At 37.3% G+C, this 24,940-nt stretch overlaps 1 protein-coding gene across 1 annotated transcript in view; it reads left to right on the forward strand.

Annotated features, from left to right (window-relative positions):
• The window catches only part of SYT16 (synaptotagmin 16), a 277,720-nt gene that overhangs the window by 124,916 nt on the left and 127,864 nt on the right, over positions 1-24,940 (forward strand). Inside the window, exon 2 of the mRNA XM_043472245.1 lies at positions 5,933-6,112. Within this exon, the coding sequence (XP_043328180.1) occupies positions 5,933-6,112 (180 nt within the window). The remainder of the gene's footprint in view (positions 1-5,932; positions 6,113-24,940) is intronic.

Here is a 24,940-nt window from a genome sequence, read left to right on the forward strand (position 1 = left end):
CCAATTTAGTAATTGCTGGAATAATTAGATGAGTTACTCTGCAGATGGCAGTGAAGTTTCTTGACATATGTGCCCTTGTCATCTATAGCAGATGATACATGTAATGCTTGTTCTTCATCATAGCATTTGTATATATGGAATGCAAGATGACGTAAGGCTTTCCTGCCAAAATCCCTTGTTTTGTTTAGACTCAAACTCAGCAGCATCAAACTCTCTGGCTTTGACCAATAGAACTGTTGGCTTGCTGTGCTCGGTGTTACACACTGATGCTAGAGCTCTGCTGATACAATTCCCATACTTTATAATATTCAGACTTTATTTTTAATTCTAAATTCTGAAATAATAAAATTATACAGTGTTTAAACATGAAGAAAATAACTTCCAAGCCAAATCTCAGAAAACTCATTTTTCTCATGTTTCTTCCCAGTCTTTACTAAAAGACTGGAATTGAAACATCTTTTTGAGATGAAATTCATATTCCATAAAATTCACACCTCTTAAAGTGTACTATCGCTGGGTTTTAGTATATTCACAAAGTTGCACAAGCATTGCACCATCTCATTTCAGAATAATTTCATTACCTCAAAAAACAAAACAAAACCCATACCCATTTGCAGTCACTCCTCATTTCTCCCTATTCCTCCCACTACCCTATTAGCTTCTGGAAACAATTCATATACCTTATGTCACCTTGGATTTGTCTATTAGCCATTTAATATAAGTGGGACCGATTACACAATTACGTGGCCTTTTGTGTCAGATGTTTTTCACTTAGTGTAGTTTTTTTAAGTTTCATCCATACTGTAGCATGTATCAGTACTTCATTTTTTGGTGGAATAATATTCCACTGTGTGGATATGCCACATTTTATTTATCAGTGTCTGGATACTTAGTCTATTTCCACTTTTTTGGCTATTATGAATAATGCTATGCACACTCATTCACAGGTTTTTTTGAGAATGTGTGTATTTTCAATTCCACTGGATATATACCTAGACATGGAATTGCTAGGTCATATTTGTAATTTTTAACAATTTTTAGAGAGATTAGTTTGTCTGCAACCCTGGTTAAGCAATTCTTACAAGTCTGAGGTCACTGCTAACTTCTCAGTCATTTCCTTGATACTCTACTCATATAGAAAGTATTGGGTTGGCCAAAATTTTTGATTAAGTTTTTCATAAGATATAACAAAAAAACCTAAACAAATTTTTTGGCTAACCAGATACATACACTAAACTATAGTTTAATGTAGCATTTGGCTCCCAGTCTCTCATGCACCTCTTCAGACTTCCAATTAAGTACTCATAAATACACAGAATAAGATGAAATTAAAATTGATACATTCTGAGAGGAATATGAACTCTCATGAAATAACCACACTCCTCAAACTAAGTTTTCCCTCTGCTTTAGCTACATTTGTGTTTATCCTAGTGTTCTTCATCATCCAACTCTAAAGACTTTATCTTCTCCCACAGTCTGCCACTGACTCAGATATACTGAGTTTACAGTAGAGAAGTAGGTAACAGCACACGTTCACCTATTTAGTTAAATGAAAAGTGTAGGCCATATTTGGGATCTGCTAGGATGCAGAAGAAAAAAACCCTAAAAATTGGTAACTAAAGAAATAGTACCCTAGTTTAAGGCAGAAACAAGAACAATTGGCACAAATTATCAGACATCATTGAAGAAAATTCTTCCAGGCTTTAAAAAAGTCATGGATATGCTGGTGAAAAGACTAGATTCTAGGGAAAATCAACAAAAGATGCCATAAAAAGTCACATTCTGATAATTTTTGGTATTAAAAGAAAAATTAAATTAAAATTTTGTATTGAAAAGATTCTAGATAAAAAAATTCTGTTGCCCATATGGTAACAAAAAGTAGCTGCAGTGTCACATTCATTTATGAAACATTAAACATTAAAAGTTAATGCAGTGATGTCTAGATAATTTTGAGGAGAAAGACATTTTGGTACCTACCTAGGAACTTTGTACCTACCCAGGAATTTTGTACCTACCCATAGTTTAGTCACTGCTACAAGAATGATTACTAACAAAAATATTTTCATCTACAAAAAGCAGAGTTATTTTGAATAATACAAGAGCTTTCTCCCAATTCTTTCTTTCATCTTTGGAGATTTATATTGAAATTCCTTATATATTTTATATATATATGTATATATATAATATTATATATATTATATATTGTCTTCAATCTGGAATTTGTGAATGTTTTTAAATTAAATGCATTAATATAAGATAGTATGTCAATGTTGGTAAAAATAGTTAAGAAAATATAAAAGAAAACAATGATAGGTGGTGAGTTTCAACATGATCTTTAAAAAAACATTTTCCAATATTTTAAAAATATTTTACTAAATGCATGAATCATTTTTTCTTTAAGTCTCTAAAAAATAATAGAAGTTTTTATCTAGAAAATTTTTTTACAAGACAATAAAGACAAAAAACAAAAAATCAATACAGACAATTAGTATTTGCCTGAATATCAAAATGACTGGCAGGAAGTACACAAAATCTTAACTGTGGTTGTCATCATCTTTTTCTGTATTTTGTAGATTTTATGTTTTATAATGGAAAAATACAGTGTATTCAAAAATCAAGATTTAGTTTCACTAATGAATGGCATTATTTAGGTGCAAATGTTTCTGCTTATAGACAATAGATGAACCTTTTTTTCCCTAAACCTGGATCTTACAAAAATCATATCTTACGTTGTTAGTGTTACTGACCTACTTGAGGTATATGTTTTCTTTCCAGAAGTTTCCATGTATCAACATGTCATAGCACAGAAGAATTCAACATTTATTTAAGCATCAAATATGTATCATGCATCTCCTAGGTTAGCTGCTGAGAGCGCATTGGGTAACTGAGGCAAAGTCCTTGTTCTTATGAAGTTGAAAATTTAACATTTGAAAACACTTGAAAAAGCTGTTGAGGTCTCAGTGGGTGGGAACTCATAGTAGAAGCATCCAGCCTGGTCAAGAGGAACAAAAAAGGCTTTCAGAGGAAGTCTAGTATCAGTGTTAGACAGTAGAGAGTGCACAGTCATTCCATGGATTTGAAATAGTCTCTCCAAAGGTCTGGAGGTGAGCTATGTTTGGGGAACCAGAAATAGATGAATATGATGGCAACAAAGAGTTTGATGCTGGGGAGTGATGAGTGATAAAGGCTAGAATCAGCAGCTAGGTCATGAAAAGTCTTGCAAACCAAGTTGAATAATTCAAGTTTTGTCCTATGGGTGATGAGAAGCCATTGGAGGGTAAATTAGTTTCTAAGGGTTACCATGACATATTACCAAACGCTTGACAGCTTAAGACAACAAATTTGTTCTCTCACAATTTTGGAGGCCAGAAGTCCAAAATTAGGATATCAGCAAAGTTGATTCCTCTGGAATCTCTGAGAGAGTACCTCTTCCAGGGCTCTCTCCTAGCTCTTGGTGGCTGCTGGCAAGCCTTGGCATTCCTCAGTTGGCTTTATAACTCCAGTCTTCTCTCCCATCTTCTTATGGTCGTCTTCTCTCTGTGTTTTCTCCTTTCCAGTGTCTTTTAGGGATACTTATCACTGTATTTAGGGCCCACTCTGATTTTGCTAATCTCATCTGAAGATCCTACCCTAATTACATTGCAAAGACCTTTTATTTTAAATAAGGTCACATTCTGAGATTCAGGGTGGATGTCTCTTTTGGGGGTCACAATTAAACCCACTGCAGAGGGCTTTAGTGGGGCAATTGAACAAATCAGACTTATTTCAGAAGGATCACTCTGGCTGCTTTGTGGAGAAGGGATTTGTGGGGGGTAAGACTGGGTACTTGGAGATCAGTGGGAATCTGGGTAATGGATCCTAGAGGCTTTGGAGGTAAGAGAGTGGAGGTGAGTGTAGGGTACTCTGAAGATGGTCAGTTGTGACTGGGAAAAAGCAGGGCTATGGTTGAAGAGAACATATGGTGGCGAGGAGGGGCTCGTAAGGATGGGAGATACTTAGTGAATTTTTAATGCAGGTGAAAATGATGTGGTATCTACTAAGGGAAGTGGTTGAAAATACAAGAATTGGTGGCGGGGGGGGGAGATAGAGATGATTTTAAGTGTAGGTGATTCACAGTGTTGTGTTAGTTTCAGGTGTACAACAAAGTGATTAAGCTGTACATATTCAGACATATTCTTTTTCATATCATTTTCCATTATGGTTTATTATAGGTTATTGAATATAGCTCCTGGTGCTATACAATAGCACCTTGTTTTTTTAAATCTATTTTATATGTAGTAGTTTGTAGCTGCTATTCTCAGGCTCCTACTTTATCCCTAACCCCATCCCTCTGGGATAATTACTTTAATGCAAGAGAGGGAAATGGGGTGTGGAGCACAGCCTGTGTACAAAGCAACACATCCATCTCGTATTTGACTGCTCCTAGGTATTTTAAAAAGTCTGTAAAGCTGATAATGATGCTACCGAGGAAGATGTTAATTCCTGTTTGAGAACTCTCTAAGTGCTAGGTGCTATACAGGTTATTTTCCTTGTGTTAGCTCATTTAATCTTTAATGTAGTTATATTTATTGTCTTCTTTTATTACTTAGAAAACTGGAGCACAGAGAGGTTAAATAATTTGCTCAAGGCCACACAGATAATAAGTGACAGATTGTGATTTCTCCCCAGGTGGTGTGACCGCTGAACCTATGCCAGTAAACGTTGCTACCTGTGTTGCCTCTAGAGGCAGAGGGAATAATCAATACATGCATACTTTTTAAATTCACAATATATGTTGGTTTTGATAAGCAGGCACTATTATCATTTTGCAGGCTACAAAGCTATTTTTGTCTTGTTCTTTCTCTGGCTTGCCACTAGATTGATTTAGTGAGGCAGTGCCATTTTTTCTCTTTTCATAGGGTTGGGACTGGTTTGATTCATTCTTTCTCTCTTTATCTGGAAGGTAGCATGAGCTGGATATTATTTCTTCATATTATTAATCCACATATTAAACCTGCTCAAGGATTAAAACTGCTCTTAGGAGAGTCATTTTCATAAGCTTTTGCATATACCCAACTGCCTTGAATAACTCTTCCTGACACCTGCTTTGTGATTGATTCCTTTATACAACTTGATTTTTGGATTTCTTTATGAAATGTTGTCTTTCCTCAAATGACATTTCTTTGAGGGAGTCTTCTCTCAACCTGGAAGTAGCTCTGACCTTTCTGCTCTATGTACCTCACAGCTGATCTCAATAGCTGGGACTATGGACCTGGGCAGCACAGGGTCATTTAAAGTTTGGGAATTTTTTGATGAGGAGGGGACAGGGGAAGATGAAAATTCATCTTCCAAAATTCTAAAATATTAGCATTCAGAATATAATTATAATTTATAATATGGATGCACAGATTAGGAATTTTCTTGTCGCCACTGGTAATCATCACTATCATGTGCTGCTTAGTTGAATTAGAAAAACCATATCCAGGAAATGACTTTCCTCCAATTGCTGATGTTGACAGATGTATGTCTGCAACTTTGTCTTGTGTAATTAGTTTTTCTAAGTTTTAGGCAGTTGTGTTTTTAAAAGACTTGCTTTTATAACACTGGTCAGCCATTTCAAGCTCAACCCATTTGACTGATATCTAATAGTCTGCATGCTTGATGTTGAATATTAAGAGAAGGATAGGGCCCAGAGAAGTTATATTACAGGCAGAAGAAGCCACATGTGTAAGGGAGTGGAGGTCTGTCATCTAGGAACCAGCCTAGCCTGATGTACCTGGCAATAGTCCTTTTCCTTTCCCCTGTACACAGTTCTAGGCATGCCAGCAGTTCAGGACTTGCAGAGTATCTGGCATTCTAATAATTGTGAAGATTCCAGATAAGTTTGATCACTTGTTAGAACTAAAAGGTGGTTCACTTGGTGATATTTTTTTCCTTTGTGTTCTCTTGCTAGTCCCTCCCGAGGCCATCGGCTTCTTGTCTGCAGCTGGGGTCTTTCTTGTCCTTCTGGTTGTCCTCTTCCTCTTCATCAACAAGAAGCTGAGTTTCGAGACCACAGGAGGCCTTCCATGTCTGGAGCAACGCGGGAAGAGAAAGCACTCTAAAGACAAGACTGGAATCTGCGAAGGGCCAGGTAAGCATTATGCTTCACATAATGTGAAGCTCTCCTGAGCTTGGCATTGGCTGTGGTTTTGGTCAGGGAAGGATTATCACTGTTCCTGGATGGACCCCATTAAGAAATCACACATGAACAGTTTAGCAGCTGCTGTGGCAGCATGATGAATGGACATTACCAAAGAATACATTAGCTTTAGGGAAGTAATGCTCTCTTTAGGGTCCAAAGAGCAGACAGGAAAAGGCCGACCACCGCTTCCTTGTCTTCTTAGCTTTTTAGATGTCTGTGTTGAGTTTCCCTCTGACTAAAGCTTGAAGGGAAAGAAAAAAATAAGGATTTTGATTGACAAGAGCCTTGATGTGTTTTGGTTTCATTATTTTGGAATGATGTTGACACTTCACTTTAGTTAGCTGTTTCTGAGATTTTTAGTGCGTAGGGCCATTCCCCACCTCGTATGGCAACAGTCACTTTTCTAGAGGGAGGTTTTCAGTTCATTGAATCTACTAAATCATTTACTAACTTCCTTCCTTCAGTTTAATGGGGAAAATAACACACTGAAAGAAATAATCGGCTTCCGGCTCTTAAAGAACATATTCTATTTTCAATTACTGAAGGATAGAACTTTGTGATACAGGATGTTATCACAAAGTGATTATAATCACACAAAAGCTGGACGTTTAAAGACAGTGCTCTTATTTTATAGGTAACCACTTGGCTTTTTAAAAAACATTTTGTTAGTCTGATTCTCACTCTTCTTCCCCGTGGCCCATAGGTGGGGCATGACAGAACTGGTGGAGGGACAGTCTTACATTATGTTTTTGAGCTGGGGCAAGACCTTGAGGAAAACACTGCTTAGCTATCCCATAGCCTGGACCAATGACAATATTTGATTTATTGATATGGTACCTTATGTAGATATGGTTTAACTTGTTTACTTTGCTATATAAAAGGCATAATTTAGGAATAAATATATATTAATTATCTATTACTTTAACAAATTACACCCCGCAAAAATATTTATTATCTCACAGTTTTCAGAATTGATGAATATGGGGCTTCCCTGTTGGCTCAGATGGTAAAGAATCCACCTGCAATGTAGGGGACAGGGTTTGATCCCTGGATCAGGAAGATCCTCTGGAGGAGGAAATGGCAGCCCACTGTGGTTTTCTTGCCTAGAGAATTTCATAGACAGAGGATCCTGGTGGGATATAGTCCCTGGAGTCGCAAAGACTTGGACATGACTGAACAGCTAACACTTTCACTTCACTGTCATGTATTAATTACTTTTTGCTTTAACAAATTACCCCACAACAAATATTTATTATCTCAAAGTTTTCAAAGTTGATGAATATGGGTTTAACTTAGGTGAGTGGTTATTACAGATCAGAGTTTTTCATGATGCTGCAAACAGAATGTCAGCTGCAGTCATCTAAAGGCTTGATTGGGACTGATGACCTCACTTCCAGGCAGAAGGCTTTAGTTGCTATGTGAACCCTCCACAGAGCTGCTTGAATGTATTTTTTACATGGCAGCTGGCTTCCCCCAGAGTGAATGATCCAAGAGAGGAGAGCAAGAGGAAGTCAGTTTTTTAATGACCTAGTCTAGGAAGGTCATTCAATATCTCCTCCACCATATTCTGGTCGTTTACTAAGTACAGTCTATCTTCAGGGGAAGGGAGATTAAGTTCCACTTTTTAAGGAAACAGTATCAAAGAGTGTGATGTCTCTTAAAATCACCATAGGGGAGAATAATGGAAGGGGTATAAAGTGTAGTTCTGGCAGTTGATTTGGCATTCCTACTGTTGCAGTAGCCTTCGTTTTTGAACTCCACTTGGGACATCTGGCTTGTCTTCTGAAAATAGAGTGGAATATTTAAAATAGAATTTTTCATGCGAAATCTGGGACTTACAAATGCTTTAGCCACTATTGTCTCAACTGGGACGTAGGTGAGACTTCTGCTTAGTTACGAGGTGATATGGAGTTAGGGTTCATAGTGATGCTTTCCTCTTTCAGCAGCTCACTTTCACTAGTTGTATGACTGAGGCAAATTATGGAACCATTCTAAATGTTTTCCTTATATGTATATCAGGGTCATCAATACACCCCTTACAGGGTTGGTCTCGATTATGTGAATTAATTTTGTAAAGATACCAGCATGATGCCTATGGTAAAAGACCTAATAGAACTTTAACCATAGTTGTGTAGTATTAACACAATTCCAGTCACAGTAGTGGCTTCTAGGAGTGACATCACACACGAACATGTTGTATTCATTACTTAAATTGGGAGATTAAAGTCGGTGATGGTTTCTCCTTTTCAGACTTTAATAAGTACAAAGAACTAAGGTTAGAGCTATTTAAGATATTTTCTTTTTGTCTTGTTTGACATGTTATCTGAGTAATTTAGAAACAATTATGAATTATACTTGCAAATAAGTTGAATATAATATTGAAACAATAACAATAAGCTGTTAGCTGTTAGCTCAAGCAACACTGAGAGTGGGATCATCTAAAGGGAGCTTTAAAAATAGTTTAATCAGGAGAATCTACAAATTACAATGAAGAAACAAACACCTTCATTTTGACATTTCTCCTTTGAATGTTTAATTATTATTGATCAAGAGTCTTTGAAAAATGTGCCGTTAGCCCAGATTTTATCTAACTTTTGATGTTTGCCTTAATTATCATCTGCAGAACCCTGACTTCTCAGTGAAGATGGGATGTTCTTAACATATTTTGACAAATGTTAGGAAGGGAGGAAGGCAGCCTGGTATGGTAGAAAGAAACACAGTGAAGACAGTCAGAGCTTAGTTTTGCCACTAATTGGCTGTGGTATTCTGGAGGTTTACTTCACTTCTCTGGGTCTTAAGTCGTCACTTGCAAATTTATGAGTTTGGGCTAGGTTTCTCCCCATTGCTACAATGCAGTCCTATTTGATCCTTGGGGTTACCATAGCAATTTCTTCTCTAGGTCTCAGTCTATGAATGGAGGAGACCTAATGAAAATGATTAAAAAGTGACAAGACCATCTTACTCTGAGGTTGAACCATATGAAATTTCCATTTTTATAGATCAAAAAAGGGCTGGATATTAGCAATCTAATCATTATAATCTAATATATGTGTGAGGTTCTGAAGAATAAAATAGTTTTTTTTGTTTGTGTGATAATATTAGGCAGACATGACAGTTCATTTTCTGAAACTGTTGTGCAAAATAATTTACCCCACAAAAATGCCTTTTAGGCTATATTTTTTTTTCAAAATTCAACAGATTTTCACATATCATTTATCTGAATGTAGGTAAGGGGATAAAGAACTGAAACAGTTTCTTCCTAATAACATAGGTAATAATAATAATTAGATAATTATAATTGATGGCTATCATTTATTTAGCATTTACTCTTCATACTTGCTAAGTCTGTTACATGGATTATTTGACTTCTTAATGCAAAGTACTTGTGTTATTTATTGGTAGTGATTGCTTTGGGGGAAGGGTAGATATGGGTTGTCACAAAGAAGCCATTGTTCAGTGTTTTTTAAAAATTTTACTCATTTTTAATTGGTGGAAATGTTCAGGGTTGAGATAAAAGTTGATTAAAAATAAAAATCCCATGGTGAAATAATAAAGAATCTTAGCTTTGAAAGAGAGATAAGATTTTTTGTTTGTTCGTTTTTCCCTCAGAAGCTTTCTTTATGTATCAAAGGCAACATTTAGAAGTTGGAGCAGAGAGCTTCATTTCCAGAAGCACAGTGTAGAAAGGATAGAAGATGTACAGGAGGGTGGTTCCTCCCAGGCAGGGAGGAGAAGAAGAAAGGCTTTCCATCGCTGGGAAGGGCATCCCATAGTTTGGAAGGACTACAGGGAAAGAGATTTGGAGGGTTTGAAAGTTGCCTGGACCCTGAGAAGTGTGGCGGGTGTGGGGGGCCACCTGCCATGGGTGTAGTGAGAAGATCGGAGTCCAATATGGCCTGAGGACGTGATGAGAAGCAGAGCTCCATGTGCATCCCCTTGTGGAAGGTGGCTGCAGACTGCCCTACATGTGTCCCACGTGGGCCCAGCATGGCTGCTGCAGAGGTGGGACATACTGGTGGGGATGTGAGGAAAGAGACCTGGGGAAGATTTCTAGCAGTTCCTCAGTGAGTAGCTCATGTCACATAGGGTTTAGGAGTTTCTGCATGACCCTCTGGAGAGAAGACAGTAGATGTCTAAGAGTCACTGTCTTCCTGCTAGGGAGTAGTTGTACCTTGTGGTGGGGTGGCCTATATCAGAGGCTGGGGAGCATACCCCCTGAAGCCCCCTAGAGCCAGGACTGGATTCAAGGGCACATGACCTGTTACACAGGACTCCATGCCAGAAAGGGACGCTTCTCTTGGGTTAGTGCTCTGCTGTTGCCCTCTTGAAATTCTTAATGGTTTTTGAACCAAAGGTCCTTCCATTTTTGCACTGGGTCTTCAAATTATGTACTTGTCTTGCCTGGAAGGATCCTAGGGAAGCCTTCCCTGGGAAGGCTTAGAGGCAGAGGCTGACACTCCTCTGCAGGTCAGGGGAACCAGCAGGGAGGAATAGCACATCATAGTAAATGAGCGCACATCTGTGCCCACTGCTCTCTGATGAACAAGAGCGTGGAGTGGGAGTGCAAATCCCTCAGACTGATTATTGATCCCGAACCAAACTGACTGACTTTGAGGAAGCAAATTGAAGTTTAGTGTCTCACCACGGAGCATGGGAAGGCGTGGGGGTGACAGAAACAAGAGCACCATGAGACACCGTGTGTATGCATGCTCAGTTGCTTCAGCTGGGTCCAACTCTTTGCGACACTATGGACTGTAGCCCACCAGGCTCCTCTGTCCATGGGGTTTTCCAGGCAAGAGTGGGTTGCCATGACCCACTTACTGGAGTGGGTTGCCATGACCTCCTCCAGGGGGTTTTCCCAACCCAGGGGTCGTACCTGCACCTCTTATGTCTCCTGCACTGGCAGATGGGCTTTTTTTTTTTTACCACTAGTGTCACCTGGGAAACCCAGATAAGGTGTTGACAGATTTTGTACATTTAGGCAAAGCCAGTGCTCAGCCAGGGCTCAGCAGTCAGCTGTGTCAGCTGGAGCTCGGGAGTGAGGTGGTTCACATGTGACAGTGTCTCCCTAGCTACCAGTTGGTTGGAAAGCCCAACTGGCCAGTTCCTCCTCAAGACTACTCCCATCCCTTCACCTCAATGGGATGATTAACTTCTGGTCTAGTAGGAGCTCCGACCAGCCCCACCTTCTTCTGCTTGGGTTGTCAAGGCTGTGGTTGTCAGATACTTTTGGTTTCAGTTCTGCATTTAGGTCAGAGTATGTTCATGTACAACCTTCCTACAGTGTAATTCAGTAAGTAGATACTATTAAAATCTCCATGTTATAGATGAGGCAACAGAGGCTTTGAGAGATGAATTGTTTTCCAAGGTATTAAGTGGCAAAGTGGAGATTCATATCCAAAAACTGCCTAATGTCAGAGGCCAAGGTCTTAATGGCACTACTCTTTTGCCCACCCGTTCTCAATTCAAGCCACTCTTTCGTGCTTTTGAACTTCTGGGATGGGAGAAAGTAGGGGAAAGGGAGGATTTGGAGGATGGTTTGGTTTCCTGTGGCTGCCACACAAATTATCACAAACTTGGTGTCTTAAAAGAACATAAATTGATTTTCCACACAGTTCTGGGGACCAGAGGTCTGAAATCAAGGTGTCCACACTCTCTCCCAGATCAAGTGGCTGCCAACCATCCTCGGCATTCTTGGGCTTATGCCTGCATCATGCCCGTCTCTGCTTCCATCTTCACGTTACCTCCTCCTATGTGTGTCTTCTCTCTGCCACTTGTCATTGGATTTAGGTCTCACCCTGATAATCTAGGAAGATCTCAAGATCCTTAATATAGTCACACCTGAAAATATCTTTCCACCATTCAAGGTTTCAGGGACTAGAACATGGACATATCTTTTTAGGGATCACCATTTAGCATTAGGAGAGTTGATGAAGAATTGAATAGAAATTTTTTCTTTCGCCATTTTCCTTGAATAGTGGTATTTCACATTCTCCATCTGGGTTAGAATGATTCTTACAAAGAGAGATAACAAAAGCTGGTCAGATATTTTTGGTATAGACTATAATCAGCAGACAGAGTGCTTTCCAGCTGTGAGCCCAGTTGAACTACACTGAGTCTCAATCCTGGGAGGCTTTTAAAAAACTACCAGTGATCAAATCCCACTGCAAACTAATTATATCAGAATAAGGAGTGACAGTGGTGAGGCAAACTGTACAGGTTTAAAAAGAATACCAGGTAATTTAAAGATGTGGCTGCGGTGGAATGCCATGGATGGAAGGGGTGTGTTCATTGCTGACATCCCCTTTCAGGTTGGAGAGGATAGAGCTTGAGCAATGTTAATGCTGGCCCAATTCACATTTCCTTCTGCCCACAAAGTATCCATCTGCTGGTTCCCCACCCATTTCTTTCCCTGACTGGTTTATTTCAGTTCTGTCTTGGTCAGCAGGCAAGCTTTTCCTTTAGGATGCCTCCCCTCTCTATCACCCCAATGTATACCATGGCACTCTTAGCAGATGACTTCTGCACAGGGATTTTAAAAAAAGAAAAATCATTTAGAAAAAGTGTCTATAAGATTACTCAAAGTTGTCAAATTATAACCATCTGTAATTTATACTCAAGATTCTGAGTTTTACAAAATTTTAGTATATTGGACCCAGACAGAAGAATCTGGCTATCCATCTTTGTAACTGTCCAGTGTTTTCTGAATGGTTGTGCCTATATTCCATTTCCCTTTTGTGCCCAAATAAGAAAGAGCAATGACAAATTTTACAAAATGGTATGAATCGGGATTGGAAACAGATGTAAATATATATATATAAGGGGTATGGATACTGGATATGGATAGTTTCATCATCATCATCATTATTATTAGCATCTTAAGATAGAGAAGGACATTTACCCAAGTACCCATCCTGCAGTTGTAAATAAACAGTGTTGGTTTCTTTGTACTTCATGTTTAGTATGACTGATGAATAAAGTATACATTGAAAAAGGTGTCTTAAAGGATAATATAAAAGCAATACAGTTCATTCTCTTTTCTGGGAGGTTTTGTTTGCTGTCTTTAAAGTTGTATTTTCTTTGCCTGCAGGTCTGTGGGGATGGTTTTGGGTTTGGACTGATCAGATGAATTTTAAATGAATCAAGTATTTTAGAATTAAGAAAAGGCTAAATATGCCCCTCCCTCCTTTTTCCAATAGGATGATTAAAACCTGTCAATACTACTGAAATGCTTTTGATACAATTTATAAACTTTTGGTTTGTACAACAGTTTGTTTTAAAATTATGAATTGGCTATTTTTATAAAGTTGAAGTCTTCAACCCCTCCCATCATTGCCCCTCATTGTACTTTTTTGTCCTTAAATAGTGGAATAAATGGAATAGCCCCTCTTTTCTTCTTATCACCCTTCCCCAGTGGGGCTTATGCAAAAAAAGACCCAACCTGGAGAATAATGCCTAGAGGGGGAAGTCCACTTATTAACAGTCTAAATTGAAAAGTATCTTCTCTTCCTATTTTAATGCTTTCATTTGTGCTATGCTATTTCATATTTTTCTAAGTATGTGTTATATTAGGTCAAACCTTTTGAAATTACTGTTTTTGTAGGTTGGAAGTTTCATATGGTTCAACTTATACCTGAGATGAAAAGCTGTAAGGAACTGTAAGAGTTTAAATACCAGAATAAGCCTTGGTAATATTCATTGTGGTGTCTAGTTACTTGTTTTGGTGACTTAAGACACAAATAAGTGAGAATGCTCTTAACAAACCCATAAAAGTAGGACTGATTGAACCTTGTTTGATGGATAAAAATTCCAAAGAATGCAGTTGAAAAGTTACTGGTTTGAGAATATTCATTCATCTATTCAATATTATTTATTAAGAATCAATGTTAAAAAAAAAGTATCAATGTTATGTTACTCAGTTTCTAAATCCTGGAAAAAAAATGATAAAAAGAGATATAGTCCCCACTCTCTCGGAAATTCCATTTTTGGATAATGACAGGAAGACAAAACTGAAAGTGAAGAAGCAAATAAAAATAATTATAGGTTATCATAAATGCTATAAGGGCCTAAAATAAAGACTAATTGATAGGATGGAGAGATTGACGTTAGATGCGGTAGAACACATCTTGCTCATTGTTTGGTGGAGAGAGATGAACACACAAATACATTATATTGGTTCTATTTTTTTTTTCTTTTTTTTTTTTTTAGGACTTAGCTTATTATAGAGGCTGGCATGTCCCAAATCTGCAGGGCAGGTTGATATGCTAGAGACCCAGGAAAAAGCAAAGGTTGCAATTGATGTCTGAAGGTCATCTACTGGTGACTTTCCTTCTTGCTCAGGGGAGGTCACTCTCTGTTAAGGTCTTCAGCTGATCAGGTCTGATCCTTGCACTTTATGAAAGGAAATCTGCTTTACACAAGTTCACTGTTTTAATTGTTAATCTCATCCACAAAAAACACCCTCACAGGTTGTGGAGAAAAGGGAACCCTATTACACTGTTGGTGGGAATGCAAACTAGTTCAGCTGCTATGGAAAACAGTGTGGAGATTTCTTAAAAAACTGGAAATAGAACTGCCATATGACCCAGCAATCCCACTTCTGGGCATACACACCGAGGAAACCAGATCTGAAAGAGACATGTGCACCCCAATGTTCACGGCAGCACTGTTTATAATAGCCAGGACATGGAAGCAACCTAGATGCCCATCAGCAGACGAATGGATAAGGAAGCTGTGGTACATATACACCATGGAATATTACTCAGCCATTAAAAAGAATTCATTTGAATCAGTTCTAATGAGATGGATGAAACTGGAGCCCATTATGCAGAGTGAAGTAAGCCAGAAAGATAAAGACGATTACAGTATACTAACACATATATATGAAATTTAGAAAGATGGTAACGATAACCCTATATGCAAACCAGAAAAAGAGACACAGATGTACAGAACAGACTTTTGGACTCTGTGGGAGAAGGCGAGGGTGGGATGTTTCAAGAGAACAGCATTGAAACATGTATATTATCTATGGTGAAACAGATCACCAGCCCAGGCTGGATGCATGAGACAAGTGCTCGGCCCTGGTGCACTGGGAAGACCCAGAGGGAGCAGGTAGAGGGCGAGGTGGGAGGGGGGATTGGGATGGGGAATACATGTAAATCCATGGCTAATTCAAGTCAATGTATAACAAAAACCACTACAATATTGTAAAGTAATTAGCCTCCAACTAATAAAAATAAATGGAAAGAAAAAAAAACAAAAACAAAACACCCTCACAGAAATATCCAGAGTAATATTTGATCAAAGATCTGGGCACTGTGGCCCAGTCAAGTTGGCATATAAAATTAACCATCAGAGGAGCTTACTTAATATCTTTAAATCCCTGTTTCCTTCAGTGTAATATGGTAGAGAGACTGGGAAGAGATATTCATTTAAAAATATCTTTTTATTATGGAAATTTTCAAACTTAGGAAAATAGAGAATGGTATAATGAAGCCCATGTACCTATCACCCAGGTTCAACATTTATTAACAAAGAGATTTTGTTTCTAAATTACACCCTGTTGTATCCATTTTCTTGTTTTCCTTGCCCAAGAGGAAATAGATCTGTCTCTTTAAATTTTCCATCCTTTGCTGTTTATTTTCTTGCAATTTAGATGATGCATTGTTGTCCCCTGCTCAAGAATTCAACCCAGCAAAAGACCGTGTTACACAGCTAGCTGATTGCTGCTGATGGGAGACATTAGGTTGAAGGTTGGGCAGATACTAAAAGTCCTTCAACAGATCTGGGCACTTTACAGTCAGAATATGAGCAGCTCTATTTTCCAAACTATTTATGTGAGGGTGCCTAGTGAGTTACCTTAGAAACAGATTCTTCTTGTGGCATTTGAGCTGCTTCTGTGATTTTAGAATATTAATAAAAACAAATCTGAAGCTCTCTGTAGGTACAAGCTGCTGTGGAAATGTTTAACACCTAAGTTTTGAGAACTCCCAAAACACACATCACTATTTCAAAAGCTGCAGATAATTCCCTTCATGATTTTTCACCTTCCCAATGACTATAGTGTGTGTGTGGGGTGTGTGTGTATATACTGTATATAGTCCTGAGTCAATTTTTGGCAGAGCGTTTTTGTATTTGAATTAGCCATACTATGAAATCTTATGACTGACTTCTGGGTAGACCTCAGTGAACCTTGATAGTTTAGGTAGAAGCAATTGCTGATTGTTTGGTGAGTTGAAAGTCTTTATTTACTCCTCCAGCATGGGTTCCCTGGATAATCTGAGAAGGCCTTAAACACACATCTTTTGCTGGAGCTAGTGAAACTGTCTCATCAACTTTGTGGGTAGCTTTGAGGGGTTTTGATGTATTGAAGATGAACATGTCATTTTCACTTATAGATGAAGAAATTACTTGTAACTTTAACAGTCGTATGTTGGTCTGCATGTGCTAAAGAATGTTATCATCACCAACAATTGATCTCACTGTGATATCTTTCAGAGATCCATCATGCTATGAGTTCGATTTATCAGAGGATACTGGGTTGTATGCTTCTCTTGTCAGCAAGGCTCATTATACCTTAAAGAGACACATGCCTTAAAAAAAAAAAATCAGTTGATGAGTAGGTGGCAAGAGAAAGGATTATTATTTGTGTAGAATAGTCAGTAGCACAGGTCACTGTTTCTGCATTGAAGTGGGTGTCTATGAGCATATGTTTAGCTAGCTATTTGAGTAGTTGGTTCTAAACTAGTTATTGGAGTACCAGCTTTAAAAATCTCATGATTTTTTCTCAGTCTGACAGATTAAGGTAAAATGAAGAGCATGTCTATGGTTATACAGTTCCATCAAAATATCCACATTCCTCTAAAACCTGCTTACAGGAGCAAATGCTTTATTCACAAAATCTCACATAATTGCGAGCTTGTATTATTCAGGCTTTAATGTCAAGGTGATGGGTATTATTTGAAATGTATGGATTTAGGGATTCCAAAAACATTTTGAATCTTATTTTCTTACTTTCAATCCTCTGGATCCTCAAAACAGTTCTTATTTAGGAACAATTAATGTCAGTTTTATAGAATGAAACTGCTATCTGCTTAAAAACAGATTTTCTCTTTTATTTTTCCTAGTGAGTATTAACCACAGAATGGTAATTTATAATTGTCATTCCACAATAGTGTGGGCCACTTGATGAGAAAGAGGGTGATGGAGAAAACCTTACCATTAGGGCATTGACTCTTTGAATGTTTCTTTTAAAATTATCTTGAAGCAAAATACAAATCATGCATTATAAGGCATATTATGAAAAGTATGATGAGCTCTGTGTCTTACTGGGATGCAAGCAGAAAACCTCTTTTTGTTGTTTTTTAAGTTGGTCTTTGATCTTCCCAAATCTTTCCATCACTCTTCTGCCCCTAAACAAGTAAGGCTTATTAAAGATGTACTTTGTAGCTCACTATGTTGGAAGGATGTCAGAGTCCTTTTAAATGTTTGTTTTTCCCACGGGTAGACTTTATAGTCAAAGACCCAACAGGTATTAATTTTAAGCACATTTTAGCGTGAGTTCCATTTAGAATTCCCATCCCCCCAGCCAAATCTGAAACTAACCCCAAATGTGTATTTTATGTGGGACTCTGTTTAGAAATGGGACACCAAGGTGAAATGTCATTTTCCATATCAGTTGGAGGATTTTCCTTTCCATTAACTGCTCTATTGGAGGACTCATACTAGGATGTTTTTTGGAATGAAAGGTAGTATTTTACTACTAGAAAGTAGGATTCCATTCATTATGGTAGTAAATGCTAGTTGAACTGAGCTGTGTTAACAGAAGTCTGCAGGGGTATTTGTTATTCTTCAGTAAGCAAACTTTCACATCTTTTAGTGATAAATTGGAAGTATTAAACAAGACAGAGAAGTAAAAATTAAAATGCAGGCATTGTTGGCTTAAAGTAGAAAAATAACTATTATTTAGGTCTAACTGAATAGATACAATTTGTATTTGTATAGCTATATATAATGTTATAAAATTGGTCACATGTGTATGTATAATTAGTTAAGAAGGTTTGAATCCATTATCATGCTTAGAAAATATGCTCCCATTTCTTATGTGAAATTCCCTGCCAATGCAAAGGGAAATGTAAAAAGGATGTTTTCAAATATTCTTTGACTGGGGCCACTGTGGCTGGGCAGACCTGAAAGACATCAGGTACCACCCACCCAACCTATTTATGTTTGAAGCCACAAAGATCCCATTAAGGCTGCTGCTTTTGATGGGATCCCAGGGGGATCTGATTATTAATGTTTGCCAGACACAGAAGTATTGACATTGTCGTGTTATTAACATTACTATTCTAAGAGCCAAGTCAGCAAGGACCCCTGGAGACCTTGTTTTGGTTACCACTAATGAAGGAGATAAAAATGTGTAGCAATCATCATTTTAGTAATAAACAATTTTACTACCTGTTTAGTGTGTAGCTTTTGTAAACAAAGGAAAGGAAAACATGAGGAAAATATTGAACGTTTGTTAGCATTGATTTAGGTTGAGAGTTCCAACCTAAGAGTATTGATGTGTTCATTCATAGACAGAAGGGGGCAAGTATAAACAAGAATGTGAGGCCGTGTTCCAGGACCTAGCAGGAACATGTGCAATGGATTAATAATTTGTGTTGGAATGGTTTTCTGGCTATACATGAAAATCTCATTAGATGAAAGATTCCTATTTCCCTCCTCACAGACATGGTGTGATTAAAACCAGATTAAAACTTGTATAATTTTGATTGCTGAGTGTCTTTCAGAGACAGACTAACCTCACAAACCTATGCTATTTATAGAAGTGACAGTGGGTAAAAGAGCCCCTTTGATAACTCAAACTGGGGCTCTGTAACAACCTGGAGGGGTGGGATGGGGAGGAAGGTGGGAGGAAGGTTCAAGAGAGAGGGGACATATGTATACCTATGGCTAATTCATGTTGATGTTTGGCAGAAACCAACACAATTCTGTAAAGAAATTATCCTTCAATTAAAAAAAAATTTAAATTAAAAAGAGCCCTTTTGAGATTCTGAAAAAATGAGAAAATAATCTTTAGGAAAAAGTTTATTTATTCAACATTTTGCAAATAGATTAAAGTTTATAAAAAAAAAAATTCCCAGATCTTACAGGATTAAGGAAACCTAGTTTGTGGAGGCCAACCAAATTCAGTTCAGTTTAATTCAGAAAATGAATGCCTTCTATATGCTTGATATGGTTGCTAAATTGTTGAATTTGTGATGTCTGTATCATAGCTATGTTTGAAGCAAAATGAATTTCATGTGTGTTGGAGTACAAAGTCCAGTGGAGGGTGGCTAAGGAGAGCTTCCCAAACTCCTGATTTAGAATATTCTCTGCAAGGAATACTGACAATTTTCCAAGTGCAACTCTATCATTTTGCAGATAGGGAAATGGGTGTCTAGGGAATTAAACATCTTTCCCAAGATCGTAAGTAGTTGCAGAAGTGGAACTGGCTGATGGTGCCACATATCTATTTTAGTGTTATTTCAATTGTCTCTCATAATCTTTTTCCTTATTGTGTGAATTCCATTTATATGCAATGCCCAGAAAAGGCAAATTATAAAGAAGGAAAGTAGATTAGTTGTTGCCTGAAACTGGAGGTGGGAATGGGGATTAACTGTAAACGGTCATTAGAAATCTTACTGGGGTAATGAAGACATTCTAACATTGGGTTATAATGATGGTTGCACAGTTCAATAAATTTACTAAAAAGTATTGAACTGTTTATGATTAGAATGGGTGTGTTTAGGAAGGTGAATTTTATGACCTGTAAGTCATCCCTCAGTAAAAGTTTGCGGTTTGAGGTGTCAAAAACCAGCAGCGTGAGCATTACTGGGATCTGATTAGAAAAGAAAACCTTTCAGATCCTTCTCCTAACCTCTTAATGAAAAAAAGGAACTGTAAGGTAAATAGTCCCCTGAAATATTTTGATGATGAGGGTGACGATGATGATAATCTTATTTAGCTAGTTTTCTTTTCAATTTTACTTCAATAGAAAACGCAGAAGTAAGCTTTACTTTCTCTTCGGTCAAAGTTTTTATAAATGTAAAATTTATGATGTCTGGATTAATATGATTTAACTATATTCTGATGGAGTATACTGGATATATTTTTTCTGAGATGTAAAGGATTGCATATTGTTTTTAAAATAAGTATTTTCATAGATTCGAATTTGGGAAAATTTATTCAGGTTTTAATTGAAAATTTAATTTTTAAATGTTAAATAGTTAAAAATGGTAACCAAAAACACTATGAAAGTATACAGAAGGCCTTAAAATGTTAAATGAATGAAATAGGATATAATACTGTCTGTGTATGTATTCAGATATCCAAAACTATAGATTGCCTATTCTGTTCTATTCAATTGGATGCTGACAAAAGGGCAAAGAAAAATTAACACTACCTGATTTCACGGAGCTTCTAGTTTAGTGAAGAAGACACTGTTAAAAGAAATAATTACATAAGTCATCAATAAGCTACAATTATAATGTGTTAAGAAGAAGAAGAAAGAGATACTAGAAGAGAATATTTCAGGGGGACACATTTGGGTCTGGATTATGAGGTTTGGTTGTCAAGCAAAGCATTCTGAAGAGCAAAGTATAAGTTAAGTCCTGAAAGGAGATGAATGGATTTTGGGGGACAGGAGAAGGAAACCTAGAGAGAGGAGAGCTTCTCAGCCAGTGGGGAGGAGCCTGGTGAAGTAAGATGCTGAAAGGAAGTGGTGAGATGCTAAAATATAGAGAGCAAATAGAGAGTGATTAAAAACAAGAAGTCAAACCATCCATAGCCTTCTAAATCTTGTGGAGGATTTTTTTTGAGGGGTGGGTAAGAGAGAATGCAGAGAGTCATTTCAGAGGCTGTTGAAGTTGTTTAGGTGGAAAATAATGGTGACTTTGATTTGGGTATTACTTGTGCAGGTGGGTGAAGGCAGGTAGATAGATTCAAGAGATGAAAGAATGAGTAGGCCTTGTTGGTGAAGTCTAGATGAAAAATAAGGAGATAAGTGAACTCTTAGGTTGCTATGTATTGTGATTACCATTCTATGCAAATTGCAAAGAAAAATTATAGAAGAAATACACAAAAATAATGAGAGGTGGGTTTAGGTGGAGGACTTATACATTATTTCCCTCTTATTTAAAACAAATTTTCATCAAGCTGATTTATTTCTATAATTAATGAAAAAAATTGAACAAACACTAACTGATTGCTGATAATTACAGTTATTGCTTAATTTATCTCTAGAGGGCTGCAATTATCTTAGTTCCATAGTTTTTTCTTATCTTCGAGGCTAGTGCATTTTCAAGTGATATGAATGATGTTTCTATCTCTTCTCTTGGAACAAAAATCAACAACCTGGTAAATCTCCTGAAATTTACCTGAGTAGCCTGAGAGTAATTCCTGTTAATTGTGCCTGCATTTTGCTTTCCTCAATTTCATTACATTACCTTCTAATTACATTCTTTTGTGCTATGGATGTTAATTGAGATTTTCAGAATCTCCTTTATTTGGGGCCAGTTAATATGTGCCAGTCACTCAGTCATGCCTGATTCTTCGCATGGACTATGGCCCATCAGGCTCCTCTGTCCATGGGATTTCCCAGACAAGAATGCTGGAGTGGGTTGCCATTTTCTTCCCCAGGGGATCTTCCTGAAAACCCCGGGATTGAACCTGCATTGCAGGCAGATTCTTTATCATTTGAGCCACCAGGGAAGCCCCGATATGTGCCAGTGGCCTTGGAACACAGGCGCACTCTTATGGGACGTCAACTATGATCACTCTAGCTAGTGTGATGGAAAGTGAGATTCTTCCTCATTTTGGTTGTGTCTTTAAAATGGTAAGTATTAATCAAATATAACTCATTCTAAATTCTCAATGAAAATGTATGTCTGAAAATGTATTTCTATGCAAAAGCAGTGACAATGTCTTAAGAAAATTGTATTATTTTCTGGAAATAATTCTCTGGAAATGCTGAAGACCTTATGTGTTTATGTAACCACTGAATATTTGTGAAGCATATTTACATCTCCGCTTTGGAGATAATAGGTGCTTCAAAATACCCAATGGGCTTATGAAATTTGGAGAATATTTAAAAGATGTTGTTACAGTGGTAGAAACCTCGAACAATTAAAAATTCTTGTTGCATCAACCCAAGTCTTTTTGAGATTATTATGTTCCTGTACAAAGCTTTCTGTTGCATAGAGTCTGATAATAGATTTTAAAATAAGTCTTCCTTGACTTAGGTCATAGTTTAGGATTTTTTTACTTTATTATACTTTGGAAAAAGGTAATTTTTTAAAACTTCATCAAACTTATTTTGGAAAATTGCAAAATTTTTTATTTTTAGAAGGGTTTCATTAGTAAAATAGGCAACCAAGGTGGGATGGAAATGGGATGAAAATAGACCATGGAATTCCTAAACCTGGATTTGAATCGCACATTGACTACTTATTAGGAAAATACCTTACAATTAGAAAAATTCATTTTATTGATGCATAGTTGATTTACAGTGTTGTATTGGTGTCTGGTGTATAGCAGAGTGATTCAGTAATACATATGTACACATTCTTTTTCATATTCTTTTCCATTATGGTTTATTAAAAGATATAGAATATAGTTCCCAGTGTTATACAGTAGAATCTTGTTGTTTATCCATTGTATGTGTAAGGTTAATGTATTTTTACCTTTTAAAATGTCAAAAATTTTAGTTTAGTAATGAAAAGCTGATATTGAGTGCCTATTATGTACTGGACTCTTCCAGGTGCTTTAAAAACATTATATAATCCAATTTCCATAGGGAATAGCAAGACAGAGAGTAGGGGGTAGTGTTCCCCACATTACAGATAAAGACATGTAGGTGCACCCAGGTAACCTGACTGGCCCCTTGCTCTGCCATAATTGAGGGAAGATCCAACACTGATTTTGTGTGATTCCAAAGCCATTGGTGATTCTTTTCACACTGACTGATTTTTCTCAATGCCTACTGATTGAAAGTATGTTTTGGTTAGAATGAAGTTTCATGTTTTGCTTTATGCTAATTGCCCCCCTGAAGCCCAGCCGTGGAGGGTCTATTGGATTGCCCATTCCCCAGCAATGACAATATGGCTGTATTATATCTATATTGTTGACATCAAGAGTCTACAGTAGTCAATTTTTATGTTTGTTAAAACCCAACATTTAGAACACATTTTGGAGAAATGCTACAAAAGATATTTCATCTCAATTTCATATTTTCATACTCACATACCAAGTTTGCTCTTAACAGAAAACACCTGTAGACTCTTTGGAATCATGCTAAAGATGGCTTGCAGCCTATATTATAGTTCTTATTTTGACTTCATGCATTATTCATCTTTCTAAGCCTTCTTGTTCATGCTAGGTAATGCAAAATGCCTTTCTCCTAAAGGTATGATAATTGTCATAAAAATTATAGACTTAATTAGCCTCATGACCACTCCAGGAAACCAGTAATAAATAACCCACATTTAACAGATGACACAAGGAAGTTAACTAATGGCTGCCAGAAGGGACTTTAAATAAACCCAGTATTCTTGACGTTTACTTATGATTCCCTACAGATCTTGGTAGAGAATAAGAACAGTAGATTTTCCAAAGTGATTTCTCCTTTAAAAAATGTTAAATATTAACACACTTCAGTAGATGAACTTGTATAAGATTTTGATCTGGGGTTTGGTTTCCTGGGGACCATACCATTTGAAACATTTTATTCTCTCTCAGAATGTATCTGACTCTCTCCAGGAGCTGATAATCCTTTGAAAACTATACATGCTTATGGGCTTCCACTTGAGATTTCATCAGAATAATATATATTTTTTAAGGCATAGCTCCTAGAAGCTGGTTTTCTTCTTAGGTCATCACTCTCCTCTTCCATCCAACCGTCTGTCATCAGATAGGAAGTGGGGTCAGAAAGATTTACCTAATAGCCTTTAAAAGACTCTGAGCATTTTTATTCTGGGGATGGCACACTTTTGTTCACAGTTACCCTTCACAGGATGGTCAAAGTGTGTGAGAAAGCATATGGCTCAGGAATTTGATCATTTTCTCCCTAGATAAGCACAACTCTTTAGTGTTGACTGTGTGGTCGTTTCTTATGTTTTAAATGACCTTAGTTGAACAATTTTATAGTTAAAGTGTAATTCTAATTAAAACAAAATTTAAAGAAATGTAGCCCTTAGGAATTCATCAGTGGCTTTACTTTCGTCTTTATCATTTAGCCAGTCAGTTCAGTCACTCAGTCATGTCTGACTTTTTACAACCCCATGGATTGTAGCATGCCAGGCTTCATTGTCCATCACCACTCCTGGAGCTGGCTCAAACTGATGTCCATCAAGTTGGTGATGCCATCCAATCACCTCATCCTCTGTCATCCCCTTCTCCTCTTGCCTTCAGTCTTTCCCAGCATCATTGTCTTTTCCAATGAGTCAGTTCTTTGCATTAGGTGGCCAAAGTATTAGAGCTTCAGCTTCAGCATCAGTCCTTCCAATGAATATTCAGGACTGATTTCCTTTAGGATTGACTGGTATGATCTTCTTGCTGTCCAAGGGACTCTCAAGAGTCTTCATCTTTATCAGTTGCTACAATTTCTTTATTAACTTGCTAGTTTATTCTGAATATTTTGAGAGGCCTGTAAGTATATATTATACTTAAAATCATAGAAGCTCATGAACTATTTTAATTCAGATAATGAGCCTCTCAACTACCACAGACTTTACCTGT

Source organism: Cervus canadensis, chromosome 6 (assembly GCF_019320065.1).
Source record: "Cervus canadensis isolate Bull #8, Minnesota chromosome 6, ASM1932006v1, whole genome shotgun sequence".
In the NCBI taxonomy this organism is placed as follows: Eukaryota; Metazoa; Chordata; class Mammalia; order Artiodactyla; family Cervidae; genus Cervus; species Cervus canadensis.